This window comes from Cavia porcellus, unplaced genomic scaffold (assembly GCF_034190915.1).
Source record: "Cavia porcellus strain 051 isolate PalLab524CR breed Dunkin Hartley unplaced genomic scaffold, mCavPor4.1 scaffold_23, whole genome shotgun sequence".
Taxonomy (NCBI): domain Eukaryota; kingdom Metazoa; phylum Chordata; class Mammalia; order Rodentia; family Caviidae; genus Cavia; species Cavia porcellus.
Genome location: NW_026947506.1, coordinates 54,880,285 through 54,903,431, shown reverse-complemented (window position 1 = coordinate 54,903,431; position 23,147 = coordinate 54,880,285). Strand labels below are relative to the sequence as shown.

General features: G+C 48.2%; 2 protein-coding genes across 11 annotated transcripts in view; one reads left to right on the top strand and one right to left on the bottom strand.

The window, feature by feature from the left end:
- Positions 1-1,197, bottom strand: part of Urgcp (upregulator of cell proliferation) — a 46,444-nt gene extending 45,247 nt beyond the window's left edge. For 2 of the 8 annotated variants that reach the window (XM_063234433.1, XM_063234436.1), the window contains exon 1: positions 1,023-1,197. The gene's annotated coding sequence lies outside the window, so the exon portion shown is untranslated. The remainder of the gene's footprint in view (positions 1-1,022) is intronic. The other 6 variants (XM_063234430.1, XM_063234432.1, XM_063234435.1 and 3 more) reach the window with 4 other exon arrangements.
- Positions 1,198-1,204: 7 nt separating this feature from the next.
- Ube2d4 (ubiquitin conjugating enzyme E2 D4 (putative)) lies at positions 1,205-22,313 on the top strand. 3 transcript variants are annotated; one of them, XM_013148237.3, is made up of 8 exons: positions 1,322-1,340; positions 7,678-7,741; positions 9,307-9,400; positions 10,374-10,405; positions 10,498-10,575; positions 17,249-17,354; positions 20,052-20,145; positions 21,437-22,313. In XM_013148237.3, the coding sequence occupies exons 4-8, from the start codon at positions 10,397-10,399 to the stop codon at positions 21,480-21,482; spliced, it is 333 nt and encodes a 110-aa protein (XP_013003691.1). In that variant the 5' UTR covers positions 1,322-1,340; positions 7,678-7,741; positions 9,307-9,400; positions 10,374-10,396; the 3' UTR covers positions 21,483-22,313. The 3 variants fall into 3 exon arrangements, with proteins under 3 accessions (XP_003465877.1, XP_013003692.1, XP_013003691.1); XM_003465829.4 differs by lacking the exon at positions 9,307-9,400 and having other exon boundaries at positions 1,205-1,340; XM_013148238.3 differs by lacking the exons at positions 9,307-9,400; positions 10,374-10,405 and having other exon boundaries at positions 1,243-1,340.
- The last annotated feature ends 834 nt before the right edge of the window (positions 22,314-23,147 follow it).

Genomic DNA, 23,147 nt, shown 5'->3' with positions numbered 1-23,147 from the left:
AACTTTTTCATCACTTGTTCCATGAGAAGAGAGCCATCAAACAACGTGGGGAGGGATGGTTCATTGACTAGATAGGAATTTCTGTTACTAATTTTTTTTTTTTTTTTTTTTTTTTTGAGCCAGGGTCTCACTGTTACCCAGGCTGGGGATCCTCTTGCCTCAGTCCCTCAAGTAGTTAGGATTACAAGCATGTGCCACTTCGCCTGGTAGGATATTTGTGCTGTAGATGTAACAATCAAGGGAAGGTGCTTTACTATCCAGTAAGTGAGCTGGCTTTAGAAGATTCTTTGAGGGGGAGGGCACCTAGAGCAGGCAGCCAATACTAAAGGAATGTAAAAGGAAGAACTGCTAGAAATTCTTTACAATCAGGTAGGCAGGCTGGAGGTCACAGAAGCGGTACTAGATTGTGAAGGATCCTGGATGACCCTGAATGTATCCTCAAAGGCTACAGGGCTTCCTTGAATAGTTTGGGGAATGGCCGCTACTTGGTAGTATCTACATAGTTCATAAAGTTGTATTTAAGATAGACTGGGGGCATAAAAGAATGGACGCCAGGGATTTTATGTCCTGACACATGCAGAGGTGATCTATGTGCTGACGGGCCAGCGACAATCTCAGATCACACCTTTGACCCTAGAGTAACTACAGCACTCATTTCCTTTTATGCTAAATGTCTTGCATCAACAGAAATTTCACAATTCCTGCCATTACTACGTGAGACACACTGCTGCTGTACCTTGTATTCTATTTCATTTTATAATACGTTAGTTACAATCCGTTAAACTGATGTTGTGACACACTAATTGGTTCACAACCACGGTTTGAAAACTGATCTAGACACCGCCCAGGTCGTGGGAAAAAGAGGTGGAGAATTAACTAGAGGTAAGCGGTTTCAGGCCGTAGTTCCAAAGACTCAGCTCTCCCGGCCCCTGCACGTAGCTGTGCGCTCACTACGTACATCTGCTCGGAAGAGCTGCGACCCTCCGACAGCAATGCACATATAAAAGCGTACGTATACTCACAGGGCTGGGAACCACTACCCTCAGGAGTTACGTGACAGCTTGGGGAAGAGCCTGCACCGGGACTGTGAGCATAGCGGGTGCATAGCGGGTGACTGCCCGCAGGTGCTCGGGCGTCACTGTGTCCGGCCTCGGTTGACCTCAGGTCGGGCCGCCGGAGCCGGCGCGACCGCCCCACAGTGCCCCGCGACGCGCACGCGCAGACGGTGACTCCCGGCGTGCAGCGCGGCGGCCGAGCCGGCAGCGGGCCGCCGCGGGCAGCCCCGCCGGGCCGCGAGGTCCGGACAAGCGGGGAGGATGGCGCTAAAGAGGATCCAGAAGGTAAGGGGCTGTTCCACTCTACGATTTCTTGGGTGTCTCAAGAGTCAAAGCGCGGACAAGCACCGTCACGTTGAAATGACCTGCGGCTGCGGCGCCACCGGACGCACCAACACCTGCCAGAGAGGCAGGTGGAGCCGCCGCGGGCGCAACCTTTTAAGGGAGCGGCTCGTGCGCGGGGCGGGCCCTATTTATGTGGGCGGAGTCGCACGACAAGGTCACGTGCGCGCCCGCCGGGCCCTGGTAGAAGGCTGAGCTCCGCTGGGGGAGTAAAGGGAACGAGGCTTGGGGGAGGGAGTAAGGGGCTTCGGGGTAACAGGTTTTTGTCCTGTGTGCAGCAGGGAGGCCTAGTAGAAGTTCAGTTCGTTAGAGTAGAATTTGGAAACTGCACAATTGAGAAAAGTATTTCCAGTTCTGCCTCCTGGTCATTTGTTAATCTTTTAACTTACTGTGAGGCTTTTTCCTGTACTATGAAGTATTAGCGATGTATTTTGTGTCTTGTTCTCACATAGCATTAAACACTTTTCCGTGTTGTGAAATAGTATTTATAATCGTGTTTTTTAACATCTCACAAGTCCATGCCCGTTAGTTTATGTACTCGTTACCTGTAACAAACAAGGGCTAGGGTGTCCGATAACCCTAGGTCATAGGCGTAGAGAATACAGGATCACTTGCAGTGTGACCTCCACGAGGCATTGAATTTCCTAACTTCCCTGTGCTACGCTGTTATGTTGAAGAATTAAATGAAATATCTGCTTAGCACATAATTAACACATACGACAAGTGTTCAAATATGAATTAACTCATTTTTATTCCAGTTTGTTCATTAAACAATAATGTGATGAACACCATTGTGCAGTGAGCTTTGTTTGTTTCAGGGATTTTGTGTTTGAGACGGGTTCAAGCTGTGTTACCTAGGCTGCTGTCCAAGTCCTCGAACTCACTTAAGTACACTTAAGTACCCCGGACTGGCCTTGAACTCAATGGCAGGCAGTCCTTCTGCCTCAGCTTCTGAGGTGCTGAGATTACAGGCGTGCCACATCCAGCTGTTTTTATCACTGATTTTTTTTTGGTTTGTTTTGTGTTTTTGAAACAAAGTCTCATTATGAAATTCAGGCTGTCCTCAAACTCACAGTGATCCTCCTTCAGTCTCCTGAAGGTTACAGGTGTGTACTGTCACACAAAACTCAATACTAATCTTTTTTAGCAAACAAACTCTCCTTTGCTTCAGATTTATAGGGTGCAGTTTTAGAGGAGCTTCTTTTTTGGTGCAATTGAAGATTTTTGAAATCACTCAGGTGTGCCAGTTGCTCTCGGTACGCAGTGTAGAGCTGGATAACAGCTCACAACAGAAGCTAGATGTGGTAACACTTGCCTATAATCCCAGCACGTGGGAGGCTGAGGCAGGAAGATTGTTGCAAATTTGAGACCAGCCTGGGCTACAAAGTTTGCTCCAAACCAGCCTGGACCAGCCTGAACTACATAGTAAGACCCTTTCTAAAAAAAAAGAAAAGAAAAAGTTCAAACACTACAGCTTGAATTTTGGGCTCCCTTGAAATTTCCTACCCTTAGTTGGAGTCTCTCACAAAGTATCAGGACATGAGTAAGATGGTAAGATGTCTATAACTTTTCTGCCAGAGCATAACAAACATGGCCTGGAGCTCCATTAACTGCTAGTGGAGTCCTTTTTCCCACCTGGAACCTCCTGAGCCTGGCCTTTACTGTCTGCCTTTTTATATCAGCATTCTGCTTTTCTGAGTTCTAACCAGAATCCCCCATCAACTTCAGTTTACAGCATTGTAGGTTTTCTCCTGCAGGCGTCTCCAATCTTTACAGACTCCTTCCACAAACCAGTTCTAAAGACCTATGAACCAAAATGGTTGGATAGGCACAGCAACAGACCCCCTTCTAGGACCAAGATCTGTCTTAGTCACTTTTTTTATTGCTGTGGCACAATACCCAACACCCACAGTTAAAGGAGTAATAGCTTATTTTGACTCACATTTTTAGTTCATGGTTGTCTGACTGCCTTTGAGGACATGGGCTTTGTGGGGGACATCTGAATCTAAATCATAGGATGAATTGCTCCATATGTGTACATTGGGTCATGATAATTCAATGGAGGTGAGTGCATTGTTGGTACTAACATATGCATTGAATTTAATTGCTTTAAAATGTTTTTAACTGGGGCAGTGGTGCACATCTGCAATCCTAGCTATTCAGGAGACTGAGGCAGGGCAATCAAAAGGGAATATAAGAATACCCTGTTTCAGTAGAAAATACAGTGTATGTGCCTGTAATTTCAATACCCTGGGAGGCTGAGGCAAGAGAATAGAATTCCGACTCAGCCTGGATAACTTGGTGACTTAGTGGATCCTGTATCAAAATTAAAAAAGGGCTGGGGATGTAGCTCAGTGCAAACGCCCTGATAGCAGTTTTCATTACACACACACACATCAGATGAAGAAGAAAGGGAGCAAAAAGAAGAAATGGAATGAATAAAATGGCACAGTAACAAAGAGAATAAGTTTTATGACTGGAACCAATATTTGTTGTTGGAGGAAAGACAATAGATTCCTTTTCCTATGCCACACAGCTAAATGCGTCACAGACCCCAGAGAGAAGAAAGAGGGTACCCCCCACCCTGCAGTTGGTGTGGCTGGGCCTCTTCTGCTTGCTGGGATCCTTACCAAGAATGTGTATCCAGGGACTTTGTGGGATGAGATATCATCTGTCAGACTCCAGAAACAGCAGTGGAGAACTCAGAAGGGCTGTGTCATCATTCCCGGAAGGCACAGTAGTGGCTCTGTGTGGACCGTCTTCAGCTCTGAACATGAGGAGGTTTTAAGGATTCCTTAACAAGTTAGTTCACTTGTTTTATATTTTTTTTTCTTTTTTGGCATATATGAGTGATTCTTGATTTTAAAAAGAAAACAAATATGTCCAAATGAGCCTAAAAATGTTCTTTCAATGAGGACAAATTTAAAATAAAATTAAAGTTTAAAGAAAGCATTGTTGTTAGCTTAATTGGCAACATATTTTCTTTGTTAATTGTACATAAAATTATGTCTTAATGCCGGATGATGTCTTGCATTTGACAAAACACAGTAAAAGAATTTGAGTTTGTACCATCATTTGCTTAACTTTTCTCCAGTACTTAATCTTTAACCTTCTTCCCCTTGTTTGGGATTGTACTTTTATCATCAGTTGTTATTTGTAGCAGTGGTTACAACACAGCCTTCACCTGTGTCGTCATTTATAATTCTTGAAATATATATTTAGGTCATAAGTCCCCATGGTTCACAAGTCAAAAGTACCAGGGCATTCAGGGAAAAATCCCCCACACTGCTGTCCCCAGCTGTCCAGTTCCCCTCCCTGGCAGGGCCCAATGTTAACTAGTTTTTATCCTCCTCTTTTTGGAATGCCCCGGTAGTATCCTCTGGACCCTGTGGTCTGTGATCCTTGCTGGGTGTTCTTTTGTGTATTACACACATTTGAATGCCACTCAGCAGTGCTAGCAAATTGGCAGGCAGTTGTAATTACAGCTTTACAGATAGTTACACTGAGAACTGAAGGGGTGAAAGTGGTTTTCCCAGTGCTAGAGCTGGGACTCTGACTTGAGTCTTCCAAAACTATTAGATAGGCATGGCAGTATGGTATGTGAGTTGACTAGTTTCTTCCAAGATATACAATTGTTTCTCAAAATGCCAGATGGCATTCTGTTATGGTTTATATATAGATGTCCTGCCAAAGCCTCATGTATTCATAGGTGATGCTTTAGGGAACTGATGGATCATGGGGTGCTGCACACATTAGTGGATGCTGCTGATGAGTTTATAGCTAAATGTACTGTTAGGAAGTGGAGCCTGACCGGAAGAGGTGGGCCATGGAGGGCATGTCCGGGAGTGGTGAGCTTCCTCCCAGCTCCTCTCTGTGTTCTCTGCTTCCTTGCTGTCCATGCTTTCCTTTGCCAGACCCTTCTGCTGTGCCACTCCTGCTTGGAGCCGGCTGACCATACAAAGACTGAAACTTCTAAAGCATGAGCCAAAATAAGCCTCTCATCCTATAAACTGTGGTGTCAGGTATTGTATCCCAGCAATGAGAAAGCAACCAAGACATATTCTAAACTCCTGGGTGCCCGTTGGAGCCTAATAGTAGGGACTTACTCTGGCCTTTCAGGAATCAGTTAGTCCTAGTAACTGTTTATGAGGCACCAAAAAGAGGGGCATGGATTCTAGGTATATTGTGTGCAAAAGCATAGAAGTGTGACAAAACCTTGCACACTGGAGAGGAACTGGTCTCTACTGCTAGCCTTCCCTGCCCCTCATGGTTCATTTAGTCTTTGCAGGATTTGCCTTGCCAGTCCCATTTAGGAGATCCCTTGCTCATGCAGAATCACATGGGTGTAAACACTTCCCTGCAGAGTGATGGTGGAGGTGCTGGGGGGCACGGCACAGAGTGTAAGCAGGAAGGTTCTGGAGCTCTTGCACTTCAGAGTGTGTCCTTTGGTCCCTTTGCACAACCTCCATTGTTCCCCAAGTTCTCTTCTGTGACAACTGGTTATGCTTCTTACTGAGTGCTTTCCAAGTGAGGAAACGGTCACCTCACATTAGGCAGTAGCTGAGAACTGACCTGTGTGTACTGGTAGGTAGATTTTAGAAATCAATTCTGAGGCAGCCGGGTCTAGTGGTGTGTTCATGTAATCACAGCTGCTCAGGAAGCTGAAGAAGGATCACAAATTCAAGGCCAGCCTGATCAATGTACCAAAACTGTGTCAAAATGGAAAAAATTTATGAGGCCTGGGAATGTAGCTCAGCACTAGAAGACTTGCCTAGCATGCACTAGGCCCTGAGTTCAGTTACCAATACAAGAGAAGAGGTGAGACCACCTCTTGGATAAAACGGCTTGATTTATGGTGTTTTCCAGCCTCTATGGTATTAATACAGTCATCATGCTGATTAGAGGGAAGTGAGCTGGGTATGGTGACGCATGCCTGTAATTCTAGTATTTGGGAGGCTGAGGCAGGAGAATTGCTGCTTGTTTAAAGGCAGCCTGAACTATATAGCAAGATTCTTATCTCAGAACAAAACAGTAAATTTAAAGGGAAGTAGGAGACTGGGGGTTGCATGAGTGATTAGCATGCAACATATATGCCCATGTGTGGTGGGCACCAAAGGGCCTTTGTGGATGAGAGCGTTAGGCTTGGCTCAAGTAAGAAGGGGTCATCAGGCAGCTCGGAGCTTTGTGCACCACCAGATCCTGACTTTGCCATTTTTGGAGCATTCTCTAACCGATGCACCATTATTTGTACCTCCTTCCTTGGTTTTAAAACCTCTGTGGAAACCTCAGGGGGTTTGCTGGGATCTGGAACCAGGGGAAAATATGCAGTGTTAGAAAACATTCTCATACATGCAAAGTGATTATTGAGAATCACTGCCCCAACTTTTGGGCCCTGGGCCTGAGTCTCAGGCCAGGTCAGGGTTACCTTTAGGGATTGTCGACAGAATTAATGTTCCATTAGGGGACTTTAGTTGTGTAATTCCTGGTTCCCACCAGGACATTGATGGTGGTGTGAGATTTGGGGGTGCATGCCTTTAGTCTCCAGTCAGAAGCCTAGGATGTGCTGAACATCCCGTGGCAGGTAAAGGGGCAGCGGAAAAGACAGAGAAGCCACAGAGTCCAACCACTTTTTTTTTTTCAGTACTAGGGATCAAACTCACAAGTCACACTTGGCAGGCAGGCGCTTATGCCACCGAACTAAATCCCCAGCCCAAGCCCAGCCTTTAACTGAGTACTTCCTCTGGGTCAAGTGCTTGCAGGCATTCATTCCTTAGCTCAGAACCAGCACTGGCCCCTGCCCTACTCATAGAAGTGCTCTTGGGACTCGTTCTCCTAAGTTCATGGGAGAATAATGTCTTCCTGCTGAGTCCATTGATGACCTGGCTTGGGGAAGAGGGACAGCTACTCATGGTCTTGCTCCATAACAGAGGGTAGGTGACCTCGCCTCTTTACATTTCAGTGTCCTACTTTATGAGGTGGAAAGGATAATACCTACTTTGCTGGCATCTTCACAGCCATGGGTAGACCAGGCTCTGACTGTGTTTTTGCTACTTCCTGAGGCTTCCCACAAGAGCTCACTGTGATAAGGGCCTGTGGTACAGACTGGCACCTCAGCACACCCTCACCTGACCCACCATCTTCTTTTTTTTTTTTTTTTTTTTTTTGTCTTTTTTGTTTTTATCAGTACCAGGGATCGAACTCATGACTGCCTGCTTGCAAGGCAGGCGCTTATGCCGCTGAGCTAAATCCCCAGCCCCTAACCCATCATCTTCTGTTATAGGAATTGACGGACTTGCAGCGGGATCCTCCTGCCCAGTGCTCCGCAGGACCTGTGGGTGATGACTGTAAGTATTCCAGAGGCTTCTGATTGTAGGATCCTTGCAGTTAGAGCCCCCAGATTTATTCACCAAGCAGTTTCTAAGAAAACCAGTCAGTGTTTTCCATTCACTTGCTCATGCACTGGATGTGGGAGTTCCCCTCAGCTGCTCAGGTTACACTGTGTGGAACCTGTGCCACCAGAAATCACCCAGCCGGACCTAGCTTATGCGAGCTTCAGGAAAGTGCTACTCCACAGTCAGACTTGGGGCGCTGCCATGAGCGCCATCATGCTCTAGTTGTGGAGCACTATAGCCGCTGATGTCCTCGCCCAGGGAAAGGCAGGACTTGTTCTTTGTTCCTACATCTGTGCTTCCCCTGGGGAAGGTGAGGAGGCAGCTCAGGACAGGGTCAGAGCGGAGCAGTGGCCCGGCCAGCCCTCCACCTCCCTCATAGCCAGCAGGCCGGAGGCTGAGCTGCACAGCCCTGGGCTTCCAAGCCTTACCTGGCTTAGCTGACTCCCCTCACTCTGTGTACCCAGCTTTTCTACTGTGAGGCTGCAGCTGTTGGATAGCTATGTGTGAGTGGGGTGCCCTACACAGGCCAGAGCCGAAAATGCTCGAACAAAACCAGATGCCAATGTTCATGTTCGCGGCACCACTAACAGAAGGTGCTAACAGCAGCAGATGCGTGGATGAAAGTGTGGGCACCATGGCCCAGGTGAACCTTGAAATCATGCTAAATTTAGTGAAATAAGCAAGAAAATTACAAATATTATATATTTCTGCTCAACAAATATCTAGATGAGGAGAATTTGTAGATACAGAAGGTAGATGAGGGGTTACCAGAGAGGCTTGGGAAGTAGATGTGTGGAAGTAATTGTTTCATAGGTACAGAAGCAGTGCTTTAGAAAGACGGCAGTGCTTTAGAAATTGCCTGAGTTCCATCCCCAGCATACGGGCGGGCACACACACACACACACACACACACACACACACAAAGACAACAGAAACAGTGGTTACACAACACTGTATATGTCCACAATGCGACTATATGGCACACTTCAAAGTATAAATGCATACCATGCTAGTGAAGGGAAATGGGGTAGGGCCGCATGTCCTGGGAGGTGCCAAGGTGGGCAGATGGAGACTGAAAGTAGAGGTTCTGAAGGCTTTTTGTGGAAGTTGGAATCCTTTTTGGAGCAGAGCAGAATGACTCAGTTGTGTATACAGAGTGCAAACAGACCAACTCCACGGCCTCCACGCACCCACTCCTTGATTGTCTCCCATTAATGCCAGAAGGCCATGGAATCAGTCACTGTTCCTTCCTGACTACCCTCCAGCCCTGCTTGGCACTCAGCAGTCAGTGTTAATGTGAATGAGGCCAGAGAATCCCAACCTGCTCACCAAGAAGGGTCCACCTTCTACCCTCTTGTCATGGACTCCTATTCCAAAATATTATCTATCAAAACCCTCCTGATTTGGAGAGGGTATGTGTTTGTTTGTTTTTTGAGATAGGGTCCTGCTATATAGTTGGGACTGACCTTGAGCTATGTAGCCTGGACTGGCCTCAAACTTGTAACCTTCTGCCTCAGCCTCTTAAGTGCTGGGATTACAGATGTTCACCAGCATACATGGCTCAACACTTCTGATGGAGCCCCATTAAAGCCACCAGGTGTTGAAGTTCAGGTGAGCATGCCTGCTGGGCAGTGTCTGTGTGTTGTCTCACCTGGGTGCTGAGAGAGAAAGCAGGCGCTAACCTCGAGGGAGAGAGGAATGCAGGCTGTGCATCCAGCCCCCTCCTTACGGCTATTTGTGCAGTTTCCCTCTTATGGGGGACCGCCAAGCCACCTTCCCCTGAGGAATGAACCCCTTGCCCCCATTCAGTCTAGCCCTCATCTTTGCCCTGCTTACCTGTGTGTGCAGAGCTGGCTATATGGAAGTAAATTTTCCCTTAGTTGGCTAAAAAGAATGTGACCAAGTTCAGCCAAGCCACCAACATGTCTCATTGCAGTGAAGTGGCTGTGCAGACCAGAATTGCTCCCCACTCCCCATCCCCCCATGGCTGAAATGGAGGCTTGAGCAAGACCCTGTGAAATTCCAGGGCTAAAGCATGAGATAACATTTCTGCTGAAGCCATGTGACTCAAAATAAAATAGACCTTCCCAGCAGTAAAGGTGCCAGCTTTTCAAACATCAAGGTATTCATTAAGCCACTGTCAACTGGGGAGCCTGTATGTCTGACAGAAGCGTGCTTTGTCCCGCCTTTATAAGCCATGCCTATAGAAGCCATTATTTCTGGGCCCTCAAACACAATCTTTCTTGCTGATGATACAAGCAATAAAAGCCATGGCCACTCTGACTCATGGCCCTTTGTTCCACTAAGAAACCCTTAAAACTGCAGATTTCTGTCTTTCTTCAGTCGTGTACCACACTGTTGGATGGGAAATGGAGCCCTTCACAGGTGCTTCCGTACCCTGTCACGGACTGTAACCGTGAGCAGAGAGAGCTCTGGAGACCTGGCAAGTCTGGTCTTAGAACCCCTAGACGTACAGCTGAGGTTGGAAGTGAGGCAGTCTGTGGGTGCTGTGCTCTAAACTGTGTAGCACCTAGGCACGTTTCGTGAGGGTCTCTCACGCACCCGTGTCTCTTTTGTCTTGCAGTGTTCCACTGGCAGGCCACCATCATGGGCCCGGTAGGTAGTGCTGCTGAGCACACAGCTCGTCTGACTACTTGTACCTCATGCTTAGTGTAAGCCCTAATCTCTTCCCGTGTCTCACCTTCCAGAATGACAGCCCTTACCAAGGAGGTGTTTTCTTCCTGACCATCCACTTTCCCACGGATTACCCATTTAAGCCCCCAAAGGTAAGGCTTTCCCAGCTCCCCTGAAACTCAGACAAGGGGACTTGTCTGGTCACAGGTAAGGAGAACTATATGTGGGCCTTTCCCCAAGGACCTGTCTTCCAGACTCTGTGGTAACACTTTCCTGGGACTTTTGTGTTTTTGTTTTTTCACTGTTGTTTGGGTTTTGGAGAGTTTTTGTTTTATTTTGAGTAATATTGGGATTGAACTTAGAGTTCACATATACTAGACAACTACTCTTCTCCTGGGCTACATCTCTGGCCCTTTCTACTTTTTATTTTGAGACAGGGACTCCCAAACTGATTTTAAACTTGAAATCCTCCTGCCTCAGCCTTCCAAATAGCTAGGATTACAGGTTGTTCCTGTCATGGCTGGTCTCCCAGGACTTTAAAAATATAAATTTTTAGAATTGATCCCTGTTGTTAGCAAGGGAATAGGCTGCTTCCTAAAGGAAGGAGTCACCATTTGAAGGATACTTCTGTTCCAAGAAAATCTGTTGTAAAAGAACTGAAACCATAAATGAAGGCATGAAGAGGCTGAAGAAACAGACAAACATATTCAGGATTACAAAGAGTAATGTTGCTTGGGGCTTGGACAGAAGATGGGTCAAGGGTAGCGGGAAGACCAGTGGATTTCCAGAAGTGGAGTCATAAGGAGGGAGGTTAGAAGTAATCAGTGGCTTTTATCCAAGCCCAAGTGTGCCTGGCTTGTCTCAAGTTATAGTAAAGATCCCAGGCACGTTCCTGGTGCTGATGGTGTCCAGGGCCAGCTGTAAAGCCCTCCCCCCCATACTATAATTGTTGTTCCAAGTAGGCTGAAAGCTTGGTCCTCAGCTGGTAGCACTATTGGGAGGTGGTGGAAATTTTAGGAGGTGGGGCCTTATTGGAGGAGGTGGCTTTGAGGGGTGTGACTTGTTCATGGCTCCTCTTCTTTGGCTTTCTGGCTCTCTGCCACACCCTTTCACCATCATATTTCTGATTTATCACAGGCCTAAAAAGTAATGCAGCCAGCTGACGGTAGATTGAAACCTTTCAAACTGGGAGCCAAATAAATCTTTCCCTGCAGGGTGTGGTGGTATATGCCTGTCATCCTAGCATGCTAGGAGGCCGAGGCAGCAGAATCACAAATTCAAACCAGCCTGGACAACTCAGCAGCTTAACTGAGACCCTGTTTGAAGATAAAAAGGGCTGGACCAGCAGTTTAGCTGAGCAGCGTAAATGCCTGCTTGGCAAACACAAAGTCATGAGTTCAATCCCCGGTACCAAAAAATAAATGAGTAAATAAGTAAAAATAAAAAGGGCTGAGGTTGTAACCCCAGCACTCAGGAGGCTCAGGCAAGAGGATCACCAGTAGTTCAAGGCCAGCATAGGTCACATAGTGAGTTCAGGACCACGCTGAACCACATAGCAAAACTCTTGTCTCAAAAACAACAACAACAACAAAAAAAAAAAAGTGGGGAAAGAAAGGATATAGTTCAGTGGAAAGAGCCTCGTTTCAATCCCCAGTACTACAAATCAATTGATTAATCAATTTTTCCTTGTGCTACTTGAGTCAGGTACTTCGTTGCTGACTGACACAGTGGTCCTTCTGCTTTGTTCAGTGTTTGTTCCAGTATGCTAGGAAGCTGGGGAAAGCAGACCCCCAGGGTCTGGATTGCTCAAGGGCAGTCACAGTGGTTTTGAGCTAGGGTGGCCACAGGCAGGTCCATCTGGATCCCTGTAGTGCTCTTTGTAGCTGCGTGAACCATTGAGGTCTGCAGTTTCTGGTTTTCTTCTTCACCATCTCTTACTTACTGTCTAGGATGAGGTTCTGGGGTGAGGCAGTTTTGCTTCTGCCCTGGGGACACTTGACAGTATCCTGGGATACCTCTGGTTGTCAAAACTAGAGAGTGGAGGTACCGAAGGCACTCATGAGGGACAGTCACGCTTGCTGCTCGGCAGTGCCCAGGACAGAAGATGCTGGGATAGGGCCCCTCAGCTCAGGACCCTAACAATTAGTTCTCTTTTATTAAGTGAAAAGGGTCACAGGTATAGTTTGCGCTGGAAGCGTGGCTTAGTAGTGGGCACTTGGCTCTCACGTGGAAGTCTCTGGTTCAGTCCTCAGCACCGCAAAGTAAAAGTGGGGAGGATTGGTTTCCCTTGCCCTCAGTGAAGCTGAGGACAGGGCCACTAATCGTAGAGAGAGACCTGGGGCTGCCTGCACACTCTGCCTTGCATGCCAAAGTGGGGCTGAACTGTTTCATCTACACCTTGGTGCGTCCCCAGTCGCAATGCCTCCAGGGCTGCCCACACCTGCCCACTTGTGGTACACCTTCCTATGGAGGACCAGGGTGCTTAGCATGCAAGGGAGTCAGGGCTGAGAGGCAGCACAGGTTCAGACAGGAGCCAGGTGGCCTGGGAGATCATGCTGGTGCGGGGGTGCTGCGCAGGGTCTGCGGGAGCCTATATGTTCCAGCATCCCAGGGGCAGGGGAACCAAAGGGTAGGTAAGAGGAGGAGGGTCCATATGGGCTCCATCTGGGAGGCTGACGGGACCCCTCATCCCACCAGGAGAAGCATCTGGGCCATGGGAGGAAGAGGAGGCAAGCTGAGGCATGGACACTGAGCCAGCAGGACCAGCTGCCTATCAGCAATGGTCATACATGCACAATTCATACCATTTGAACAGCTTTCTTTTCCTCCTGATTGCAAAACTAGTTAAAAGTTCATTATTTTTAAATTAGAGAACTAGTGTGCAGATGGAAGCCAATCTGTAGACCCAGAGAAACCATAGCTAGCAGCCCAGTGTACATACCTCCAGATTTTTTTTGCATACGCCAATATATATTTTTATTCCCATTTTTAAAATAAAATATCAGTTTGGACCCAGGAGTTGTGGCACATGCCTATAGTCCCAGCACTCAGGAGGCTGAGGAAACAGATTGTAAGTTCAAATCCCTCCTGGGAAGTATAGAAAGATCTTGTCTTAAAAAAATAAACAAAAAACAACAAAAATAATTCTGTTTTGTGAATAAGGAAACGGAAGCTTAGAGAGGATATGTTTTTTTTTTTTTCTTCTAAAATCTCAGGATATGTTGTTTTTGTAAGGTAGCATGGTTCATAGACAGTGGGACTCAGACCCAGATGTGTCAGTCTTTAAAAGCAAAATATAAACTTATTTTGAGTTAATTTTAGGCTTGGAAAATATTTGTAAGGTTCAGGGGTGTAGCTCAGTGACAGACATCTGCATAGTATGTGTGAGACCCTTAGTTCAATGAACTCCTGCAAAAGCAGTGCAAAGAGTTGCCAAACATTTCTCACCTGGTTTTTCCCAGTGTCTTACATTTCTATACTGCCATGATGAAAACTAAGGAAACAAATGCTGGTCATGATTCTGCAACTAAACTGAAACCTTGACAGACATTCGTGGCTCCTACCGTGTCCTTTCTGTGTTCCACGACCCCGCACTCAGTTACTGTCCTGTCCTCTCCATAACTGCAGCCCTTCCCCATGGTCTTTCGTGACATTGATGCTTTTGAGGAGTGTCACCGATTACACTGTCAGCCATCACTCTTTATGGGCCTGTGTCATGTTTCCTCAGATAGGCTGTGTGTTTTGAACAGACTCCTGCATTAGTCCTGTGTCCACTCAGAGTGCTGTAGTCAGGGTGTGACGTTGCTGTGCCTTGCCACCTGTGCTGGCCTCGGTGTGCAGTGGGTGGTGACCTTAGCTGCTGTTTCACACTTTAACTCAGCCAATGTGACGTGGCCCCTTCCAGAATCACTGGTCACAGCACTGTGCAGATGTTGCCACAGGGGCTACCGGGCCCCCAGTGCTTTAAGTAGAAGTTAATGTCCGTAATTCTGGAGACTTTTTCCAGCTTTTGGCAAGGTGTGCTGGACAGAGCAGTGACAGATGCTAAAGTCACTGCACCTGATTGGGATTTAGCTGCGTCTGTAGGGGCCTTGGTTGAAAAGGCTTCTCTGATCCACGCTGCACTCTGCTCTCCACAGGAAGAGACAGTACAGTGTCTCTAAGGCAGCATTTCCCCACGTGTCACCTCCATGAGCCTCTGAGTGGCTGAGGCCCTTCCTTAAAGCAAGCAGCTACTGATGTCATCTTGCACGACTGTCTGTTGGGCAGTTTTAGGTTCCCTAGTTGTCCAAAGACAAAGTGAAAATGGTGGCTATTATTAAGAGACGTAAGCTCTATGAGTTGGGATTATTTATTTATTTTATCCATACCGGGGATCGAACTCAGAACCATGCACTTGCAAGGCAGGCGATTATGCCACTGAGCTAAATCCCCAGCCCAAGTTGGGATTATTTTAACCAGAAAAATGTGAGCTAAAAAGCGAGTGGTACTCACAAGAGAAGAAAGTGTATCCTTTTAAAATCTCCTTTTACAGAGGAATAAGATTCAGGGAGGAATCTGGCAAGACTGCATGATACATCTGGGGGTGTTTGTTTGTTTGCAGGGCAGCATATTGAATCCAGGGACTACTGAACTATATCCCCACCCCTTTTTATATTTTGTTTTGAGACACATTCTCACTAAGTTGTCCAGACTGGTGTCAAACTTGTGGCGATCATCCTGCATTAGAAGACTGAGGCAGAATGATTTCTACAAGTTTGAGGCCAGCATAGGCTACATAGTAACTTCGAGGCCAGTCTAAACTACATCGTGAGACTGCGAGAAGGACTGCATGGTCTTCATAGGAGACATCTAGGAAGATGTCTGAGACCCTTTGGAGGTTTGACTCTTCCTGGGAAAAATCATATGGCGAAAGACATTCACACTCAATACGCACTGTCCTCTTAACTACGTATTCTAAAATGAATTCTATTTTTTTAAAATCCATTTTATTTCAAAGAGAAAAAAAAAGAAAAAACCAAATTTCAAAACACAACACAGCAGTTGGAGACAACAGTGGTGCCTATATGAGTTATGTTTTAAAAACTACCTTAGGGAACAGACATATAGCTCCTAACAGAAACTTACTTAGCATGTGTGAATCTCTGAGCTCAATGCCCTGCATTCAAAAAAATATAATAATATGAATTAGGCATGCGAAAAATGACAACATAAAAGGCCCATGTGCCCTCCACCTGAGGTAGGGGGTGGGGGACAGCGAGGCTGCCTCTGCCAGTGCGCTGCTGGCCACTACGGTGTGGGTGCAGCTAAGCCTGCTCTCATCCCTTGGGACAAGAAAGCTTCATGTCATCACACCAGCCCTAGGAGTCCCATCATGTCCCTGATTCTGTCTTTTTTTTTTTTTCTTTTTTGTCCATCTGGGATTTTTCTTTTGCTTATTGGAGGGAGGGTTATTTGTTTTGTTTTGTGGTACAGCCTTCTGTCTGGCCATGCCACCACCCTTTCTTTTGTTTTTTATTTTGAGGCAGGGTCTTGATAATTGCCAAGTTGCCCTAACTAGGCTCAGACTTGTGATCCTCTTGTCTCAGCCTCCTGAGTAGCTGGCATTCCAGGCATTCCATTGCAACTAGCTCATTTTTTCAGTCTCATAGTTGCCCGGGTTGATGTTGTACTCCTAGAATCAGTATTTCTCCCGCCTCAGCCTCCCAAATATCAAGGACTTCAGGTGCGCACCACCGCATCTGGTCTGCTACCTGCCTATTCAGAGCAGAACTGAGCTCCAGGGAGGTCATCTTGAGAAGTGATTTGTAACTGGTTATAAAGAGGCACACTGGATTGGTTCAGTGTGGGAGAGTACATTGAACATAGGACCTGTATCCCTGAGGCAGCGAGTCTGCTGCTGAGTATTTCTATTTCAGGCATCATCTGCACCTGTCCATACACCTGCGTGTGGGCCCTTGTTTCTCCATTGAAAGAAACACACTTTGCCACAAAGCCATCCGTGGGTTCCTGTCAGCAGCACATCTTGGAAATTGCTCCCTAATTGCACATGATGATTCACCATGCTCTTTTTAAATGGCTGTGTGTGTGTGAAACACTAATTTCACCCGTAATCTCTTGGGCAACAGTGAGGCGTTTCCAGCTTTTGCTACAGAGGGTATCCCTGCGTGTTTGGAACCATTGGGACCATCGAGGGCTGAGTTCTGAGAAGGAGTGACTCAGGGGTGGTGAGAGTACCAAGGGTGCAGGCATCCCTGTCTGTCGTGTGCAAGGCTCCACACCTATTGAGCGGAGAGCAGGGCCGCAGGGTGGGCTCCTCTGCGGGTGAGGCAGCTTACGGGAGCTGAATGTCTGTACCTTTGAGTGCAGCCAAGACCGAGGATGGCTGAAACAGCAAGTTTTGGTGGAGTCACCTGGGCAGAAATGAGTAGTTAACAAAGGACAAGGAGTGCATTTCATCTGGCCGCTTCCTGTGGTGCCTGCATTTCCTCAGCATGTCCATCATCTGAAGCATTACTTTCTGCACAAACCTGCCAGGCTGCTGAGTTCTGTCCTGACCCTCTTGCTGTGCAGCGTGCTCTGAGGGAGATGATGTCAGTCTCTCCAGTGCTCAGAGCGAGGCTGTGATGGGGATGGGGAGCAGGCTTCTGGGGTTGCCCTTCCGGTGCCCTGTCATGGGTCGAGAGATGGTTGACATTCACCAAGGCTTTGGGGGTGGGGGCTTGGGTCATGTGGTGCAGCCCAGCAGTGGCTGCTTCATTGTCCCCTGGTTGGCTTTTTAGATATTCCTGTGACCTGTCTGACTCAGATCTCTTGTCTCTGCAGGTTGCTTTCACAACCAAAATCTATCACCCCAATATCAACAGCAATGGCAGCATCTGCTTGGACATCCTGCGGTCACAGTGGTCTCCAGCGCTGACTGTGTCCAAAGGTAGAGACCCTGGCTCATGCTGCACGTGCCATCTCCCATTTTTGTCTCCCTGTTTGGCTGGGTGACTCAGGAGACTCAGAGACCAGAAAGCTTCCTCCGGTCCCACAGCCCACTCAGCCTGTGCCAGCTTGCTGTCCCCTACTGCACAGAAGTAACCAAAGTGGAACCCTGTGCTTGCACCCTCATGGTCCTCAGCATCCAGTCACTGTGGATGCTCAGGACTCTGCCACATTGGTGCAGAAAGGGCACTACTTACACTCTTTATCTTAGTATCAGAAAGGAAGCCGGGTGTGGCAGCACACGCCCGCAATCCTAGTACTCTGGAAGGCTGAGGCAGCAGGATACAGAATTTGATCCCAGATGGGCAATTTATTTTACTGAGACACAGAATAAAAAATAATTAAAAGCAGGACTGGAGGGGCCAGGGATAAGCTCAGTGGTATAAGCACTGCCTGCAAGTACAAGGCCCTGGGTAAAATAAGTTTGATTCCTGACCCAGAAGGAAAAAAACAGGGCTAGAGATGTATGGCTCAGTGCAAAGGCCCTGGGTAAAATAAATGAGGCAAAAAGATTGTTTATCAAAGGCAAAAAATTTATTTTCATTTGGCATAAAATGTACATCCAAAAGAACTCAGGGTTTGGGCAGCAGGAAAGACAGAGTACACAGGGGGCCCATTTCGCGTGGGGGACTATGTTCCTGGCTCCTCCACCTCACACCTTTGTGAAAAAAGGCCATAAGCCAGTGCTTTCAGAAGGGATGGGAATCCGCACTTGCTGGTGTTCTTTATGGGATGCATCATCCCTGGGGACAGAACACTGCCTCCTTCAGGTGTCAGCAGAACTACACCAGCAGAGCCCTTGGCAATCCTATAGGGTACTTCCCCCACCCTGCACCTGTGCCCACTGAGGCCCTGAGAGGGAAGAGCATACAGATCCAGGAGTGGAAGTCAGGGCTACAACCCAGGCAGATTCAGTGGGACACAGCCGCAGGCCTAGCCATGCGCGGTAGATGTTAGACCTGTCAGATGGGTGGGTGACCAGCAGAGAAGTGGCTGTGGTTTGCAGGTGGCAGCCACTGCTCTGCAGTCCATGACCTCAGTGAAAGTGGGGTATGTAACACCAACAGCGAACTAAACGGTGTCATGAACTTCAAGATGTTTCTTTCTTTTTTTGTAAAGCAGTAGGGCTTTCCTGCCAAGGATGGCAGGATTATTATAGTACCTTCTCCGTTCTTTCCTTTACCCATTTGTCTGGCATAAACGAACACAGCCTGTGAGTCAGCCCTGAAAGGAGACAGATGGGGCCTGCCCCTGCGCACCTTGCAGCTGGTGTGGGAGCTGTGTCTCTGGGTGAGATTGAAGAAACCAGTGTGAAGCAGCATGCAGAAATGCAGATAGTAACAAAAAGGAAAAAAGAAAAGAAGCAGATATTCCTACTGAATTAAGATGGGCTTAGTGTGAGCAGTATGTGCTCAAGTCCTGGGTAGAGAGAGCATCTCAGCCTATCAGGTGAAGGCGGTGGAATGGTGAGAAAATTCAACCCAGAAAGTAGTGGAGTGTGAGGCAGTGTAGGTGGTAGAGCCCTGGGCAGCTGGCAGGGGCTTTGGAAGGCTAAAGGTTTGGAGAACTCGGGGGTGGGGGATACAACCACCTCCCTTGTGCTGTTAGCAAGTTCCTTGGGGCAGAGCAGGCTACACTGCACTGATGCATCTGAGTATAGCCCAGTGTCCTGCCGAGATCGCTCCTCTGACTGGAGCGATCAGACCTGACTGGATCTGAGGCCCAGAAGTGTAGCAGGGACAGTGTCCCCCTCTGCCAGACACCAAGGTCCATGTAGTAGACCAAATCAGTAGACCTAGGGCCGGTGCAGCCTTAGGTGCAGGGCCAGGAATGGGAGAGGAAAGCAGAGTGGAAGGGAGGGCCCTGGATAGGGGTGGCAGGAAAGGCAACTAGGCCTGGGGATGCTGTGGGGAGCCCCGAGCCTTCCAGTGACAGGCTTAGCCCAGAACAGCAGGGCATCAAGTCTCTTAAGCAAATAGGACCTGTTCCTTCTGTCTGCAGCTTTAACAGTAGGGAAACTGTGCTCAGGACTTCGTGGACTCACCGAAGCTAGTTTGCAGTCATGGCAGGTCCAGGCAAAGTGGAAACAGCAGTGCTACCAGCTCTTTCTGCTCCTCATGAAGCCCTAAGGGTGACTCCCTCACACAGGGCCCCCGAGAGCCGCACGCTGAGTGCATATCCCAGAGGCTGTACAAAAGCAGGAGGGAGTGTTGGCCTTGCAGTTACAGCCTCAGTTCAGAAACTCATTTACCCCCATTCTGGGTGCTTCATGTTTGTGACCTTGGAAAGTTACTCAGATGGTCTGAATGCCTGTCTCTTATCAGCAAACAGGGCCCCTGCAAGCAAGTATCTTGTGTCAAGCCAGACTAGGCCTCAGGCTCAGCAGAGACTGGAACTTCAGGGGCATCAGTGAGAAGGGAGGATTAGGACTGGGACCACACTGGAGCAGGGTGCTGAGATCCCGTCGTGAGGTCTACAGTGCAGCCCTCCAGTAGCATGCGGGCAAGGTGAACACATGACCTGAGCAGGATCATCGGATTGGTCTACATAAATCACACATGTGCAAAGGTTCGCCAGACCCAAGGGTGGCCTGCAGCCTCATGGCCACCACTGACTTAACTCTTTCTTTTCTTCTCAGTTCTCTTGTCCATCTGTTCTCTGCTCTGCGACCCCAACCCTGATGACCCTCTGGTGCCAGAAATAGCCCACACCTACAAGGCCGACAGAGAGAAGTATGCCTGCTCTTTGGGTTGCTTTGTGCCATGACAGCTTAGGTTCCCACGCATGTCTTCCTGCCCACACCGCACTTCAGCCATTGGGTCCAGGCTGGGGCTCCTGGCTCTCGCCAACATGTCCCTTGACTCAGAGGAGGCACAACGGATAAAAGCAGTTCACCCTCCTGGGTGGCTCATCAGCTACCACTTCTGAACCCTGCAAGCCCTGCCTTCAGAACAGCAAAGACGAATCTGACAAGAAATTCTGGATTAAACTCTCAGGATTATGGTATAAGGCCAGGGTCGTCTGCAGGACGAGGGAGGAGGCTGGAACCAGCGAGGAGGGCATCGTGATAGTCAGTTTGCTGTCTCACCAGCAGGCTTGCACTGCCCACTCTTGTTTGAGCATCAGTCTCCAGACCTGGAAGCATGGAGCCCTGCCTGCCTTTGTCTGTGTGTGCAGCGGCCCGGGGTGTCGAGTGAGCAGATGCAGTGGGCATCAGCGTGTGTCAGTCTCTGACTGTTGATGGCCCAGAGAGAAGGGGCCGGGTGTGGCAGAACCGGACAGCAGAAGCAGCAGCTAAGTCCTCAGTCCAAGGGGCAGTGTGGAGTGACTGGAGTGAGTCTCATCGCTTCTGTGTGAGGAGATTAGAACAGAAATGTGGTTTTTTCCAATTTAGCTTTTTCTTGGACTTTTATAGAGTTTATTTCTGTCATTGAAGTTTCCTGGTATCAGTTAAAATGAATTAGATTGATTCGATTTTAATTTGTATTTATTATAACATTTGTTATGAGTTAATTGTTTCACTATCTACTCTGTAGACTCCTCATTTACAGTCCCATGACCCCAACTGTCTTTTCAGTAGTGAGGGCGATATGCATGCCACCACTGCCCTCGGTGGGCACCAGGCATGCAGAATGTGTGTCCTCCCCAGTTTGTCAGTGGTAATAGGAGGCCAGGCCACAGAGTGACCCAGCTGCAAAGGTGGCACTGGAGTGGGTGTGTTGGACCACCTGGCACATTCCGGGCTGACCCTCAAGGCGCTCTTCCTTCCTGTCCCGCACCTGTGTTGAAGGCCAGGAAAGTATGGTTTGTTGGGTTGTTATGGCTTCTTCAGCACATAGTCACAGAGGATCCACAGGATCCACTGAGCAGGGCCCTGCAGCCTGACCAAAGCGCTCCTGCCCCAGGGGAGACTTCCTGAGTGATGCGCCGACCATTTGCGCACATCACTCAGTGTTTGCTGCTTGGTGCAGTGACGTGTCCATTTCAAGTGAAGGTGTCACTCCCTCTGTTTTTTTCTTCCAGGTACAACAGACTAGCACAAGAGTGGACACAGAAATATGCTATGTAAGTGCCTTGGAGGTTTCCAGGACAAGCTCGAGGTCTCCCTTGAAGCCAAGCTGTGGGCTGTACCACTCACAGAGTGTCATCTCTCCCCCACACACCTTGGCCACCCACTCTGTCTGATTACAGCATGTTGGTGCCACTCTCAGCCGTTGTGGCTTGAACAGCATCATATTTTTGATGCCAAATCAGCAGCCATTGTTACGATCCGCAGCCTTCCTGGTTACACTGAAACCAGTCCGTCTGCCCTGTGTCTTCTGCTCTCTCCAGCGGACAAGGTCCCACACGCCTTCCCCGTCAGCCTTTGGCAGCGCTGCACTCCCTGTGGCACTAGGTGGGAGCCCTGCTGGGCCCTCTCCACGTTCCCTTATGCCTTTAGAACTCAGAGCTGTCCTGAGCCCCAGGGCAGAGTGGGCTTCCCTTGCATCCTGTCTGCCACAGAGCCATGTCCTGAGGGGTCTGAGTGTGTCCCAGAGGCTCCTGGGAATTTGGACAGTGTCACTGGAAAACAGAAGCCTCATTCTGCAGCTTCTGCCGTCTTCCTCTGCGGGTCTACGTGGTGCATTTCTCTCCTCACACCAAGAAGCAGCAAGTGGAAGATGTCAGGATATAAAGCACATAACACCCATGACAGATGACTTTTTTTTTTTTTAAAGAAGTAAGAGAAAAATTATAAACCAGGAAAGATTTAGGCTCTTTTCTATGTGATGAGAGTTCCCCACCCCTAGCACTTCCTATCAGGAACCTACACAAAGTCTAATGTAAGCCATTCACCGAAGAGAACACTAATATCGGGAAAGACTTTCAAGTGTAAATAAAAAAAGGAGTTTCCTCATAACTCAGTAATAATTGACATTTAAGTATCCCTTTTTCTTCCAGGCAGACTGGAAGATAAGGAGACTTAGCAGGTTCTTCAGAGTCAGAATAGGCCATTGGGTGCCTGGAATCCCTGCTGGAATACACTTCCGGGTGTGCCCTTAGCGCTGAGAGCTTTGAGATTAGGTTAGTTCGGAAAAGGCAGATTTGTAACAAAGCCTCCAAAGAGGGAGGAAAGCTGAAGGGTTTCAAATCTGTACAACCAAATTCAACCTAGTTTTTTCAGGATTGGTTATAAAGCTGTTCTACTCCCAGGTAGTGACTCTGGTGAGGCATAAAACTAGGAAACCAGAGGCCAGCTACAGCCTTTACAGGGAATGGGGAAAAGCCCAGATCCAGCCCTGGGGGTCAGCCGAGGTGGCTATGGAAGGTGGACTCCAGGAACTCCCAGGGTAACTAGGAAACCAGAGGCCAGCTACAGCCTTTACAAGGGGATGGGGAAAAGCCCAGATCCAGCCCTGGGGGTCAGCCGAGGTGGCTATGGAAGGTGGACTCCAGGAACTCCCAGGGTAACGTCTGGACCTCATTGGCAGATACATTGCCACATGGTCACCACCATGGCAAAGCATAAAACAGAGTGAGCCTCCTGATCACATTTGTTTTGTGGAGGTTCCCACGTGCAATCCTTATAAGGCTTTCTGGGGGTCCTGTGACCTTTGTTATAAATTTCCTCCTAACTGTTTTAAATCTCTTACTCGCTCTGAAAAGCCTTGATACGTAGGGAGAGGGCCTTTGCTGCGGTGCTCTCCCAGCAGCTGTGCTCTGCGGAGTGTGAGATCACGCACGCACTTCTGCT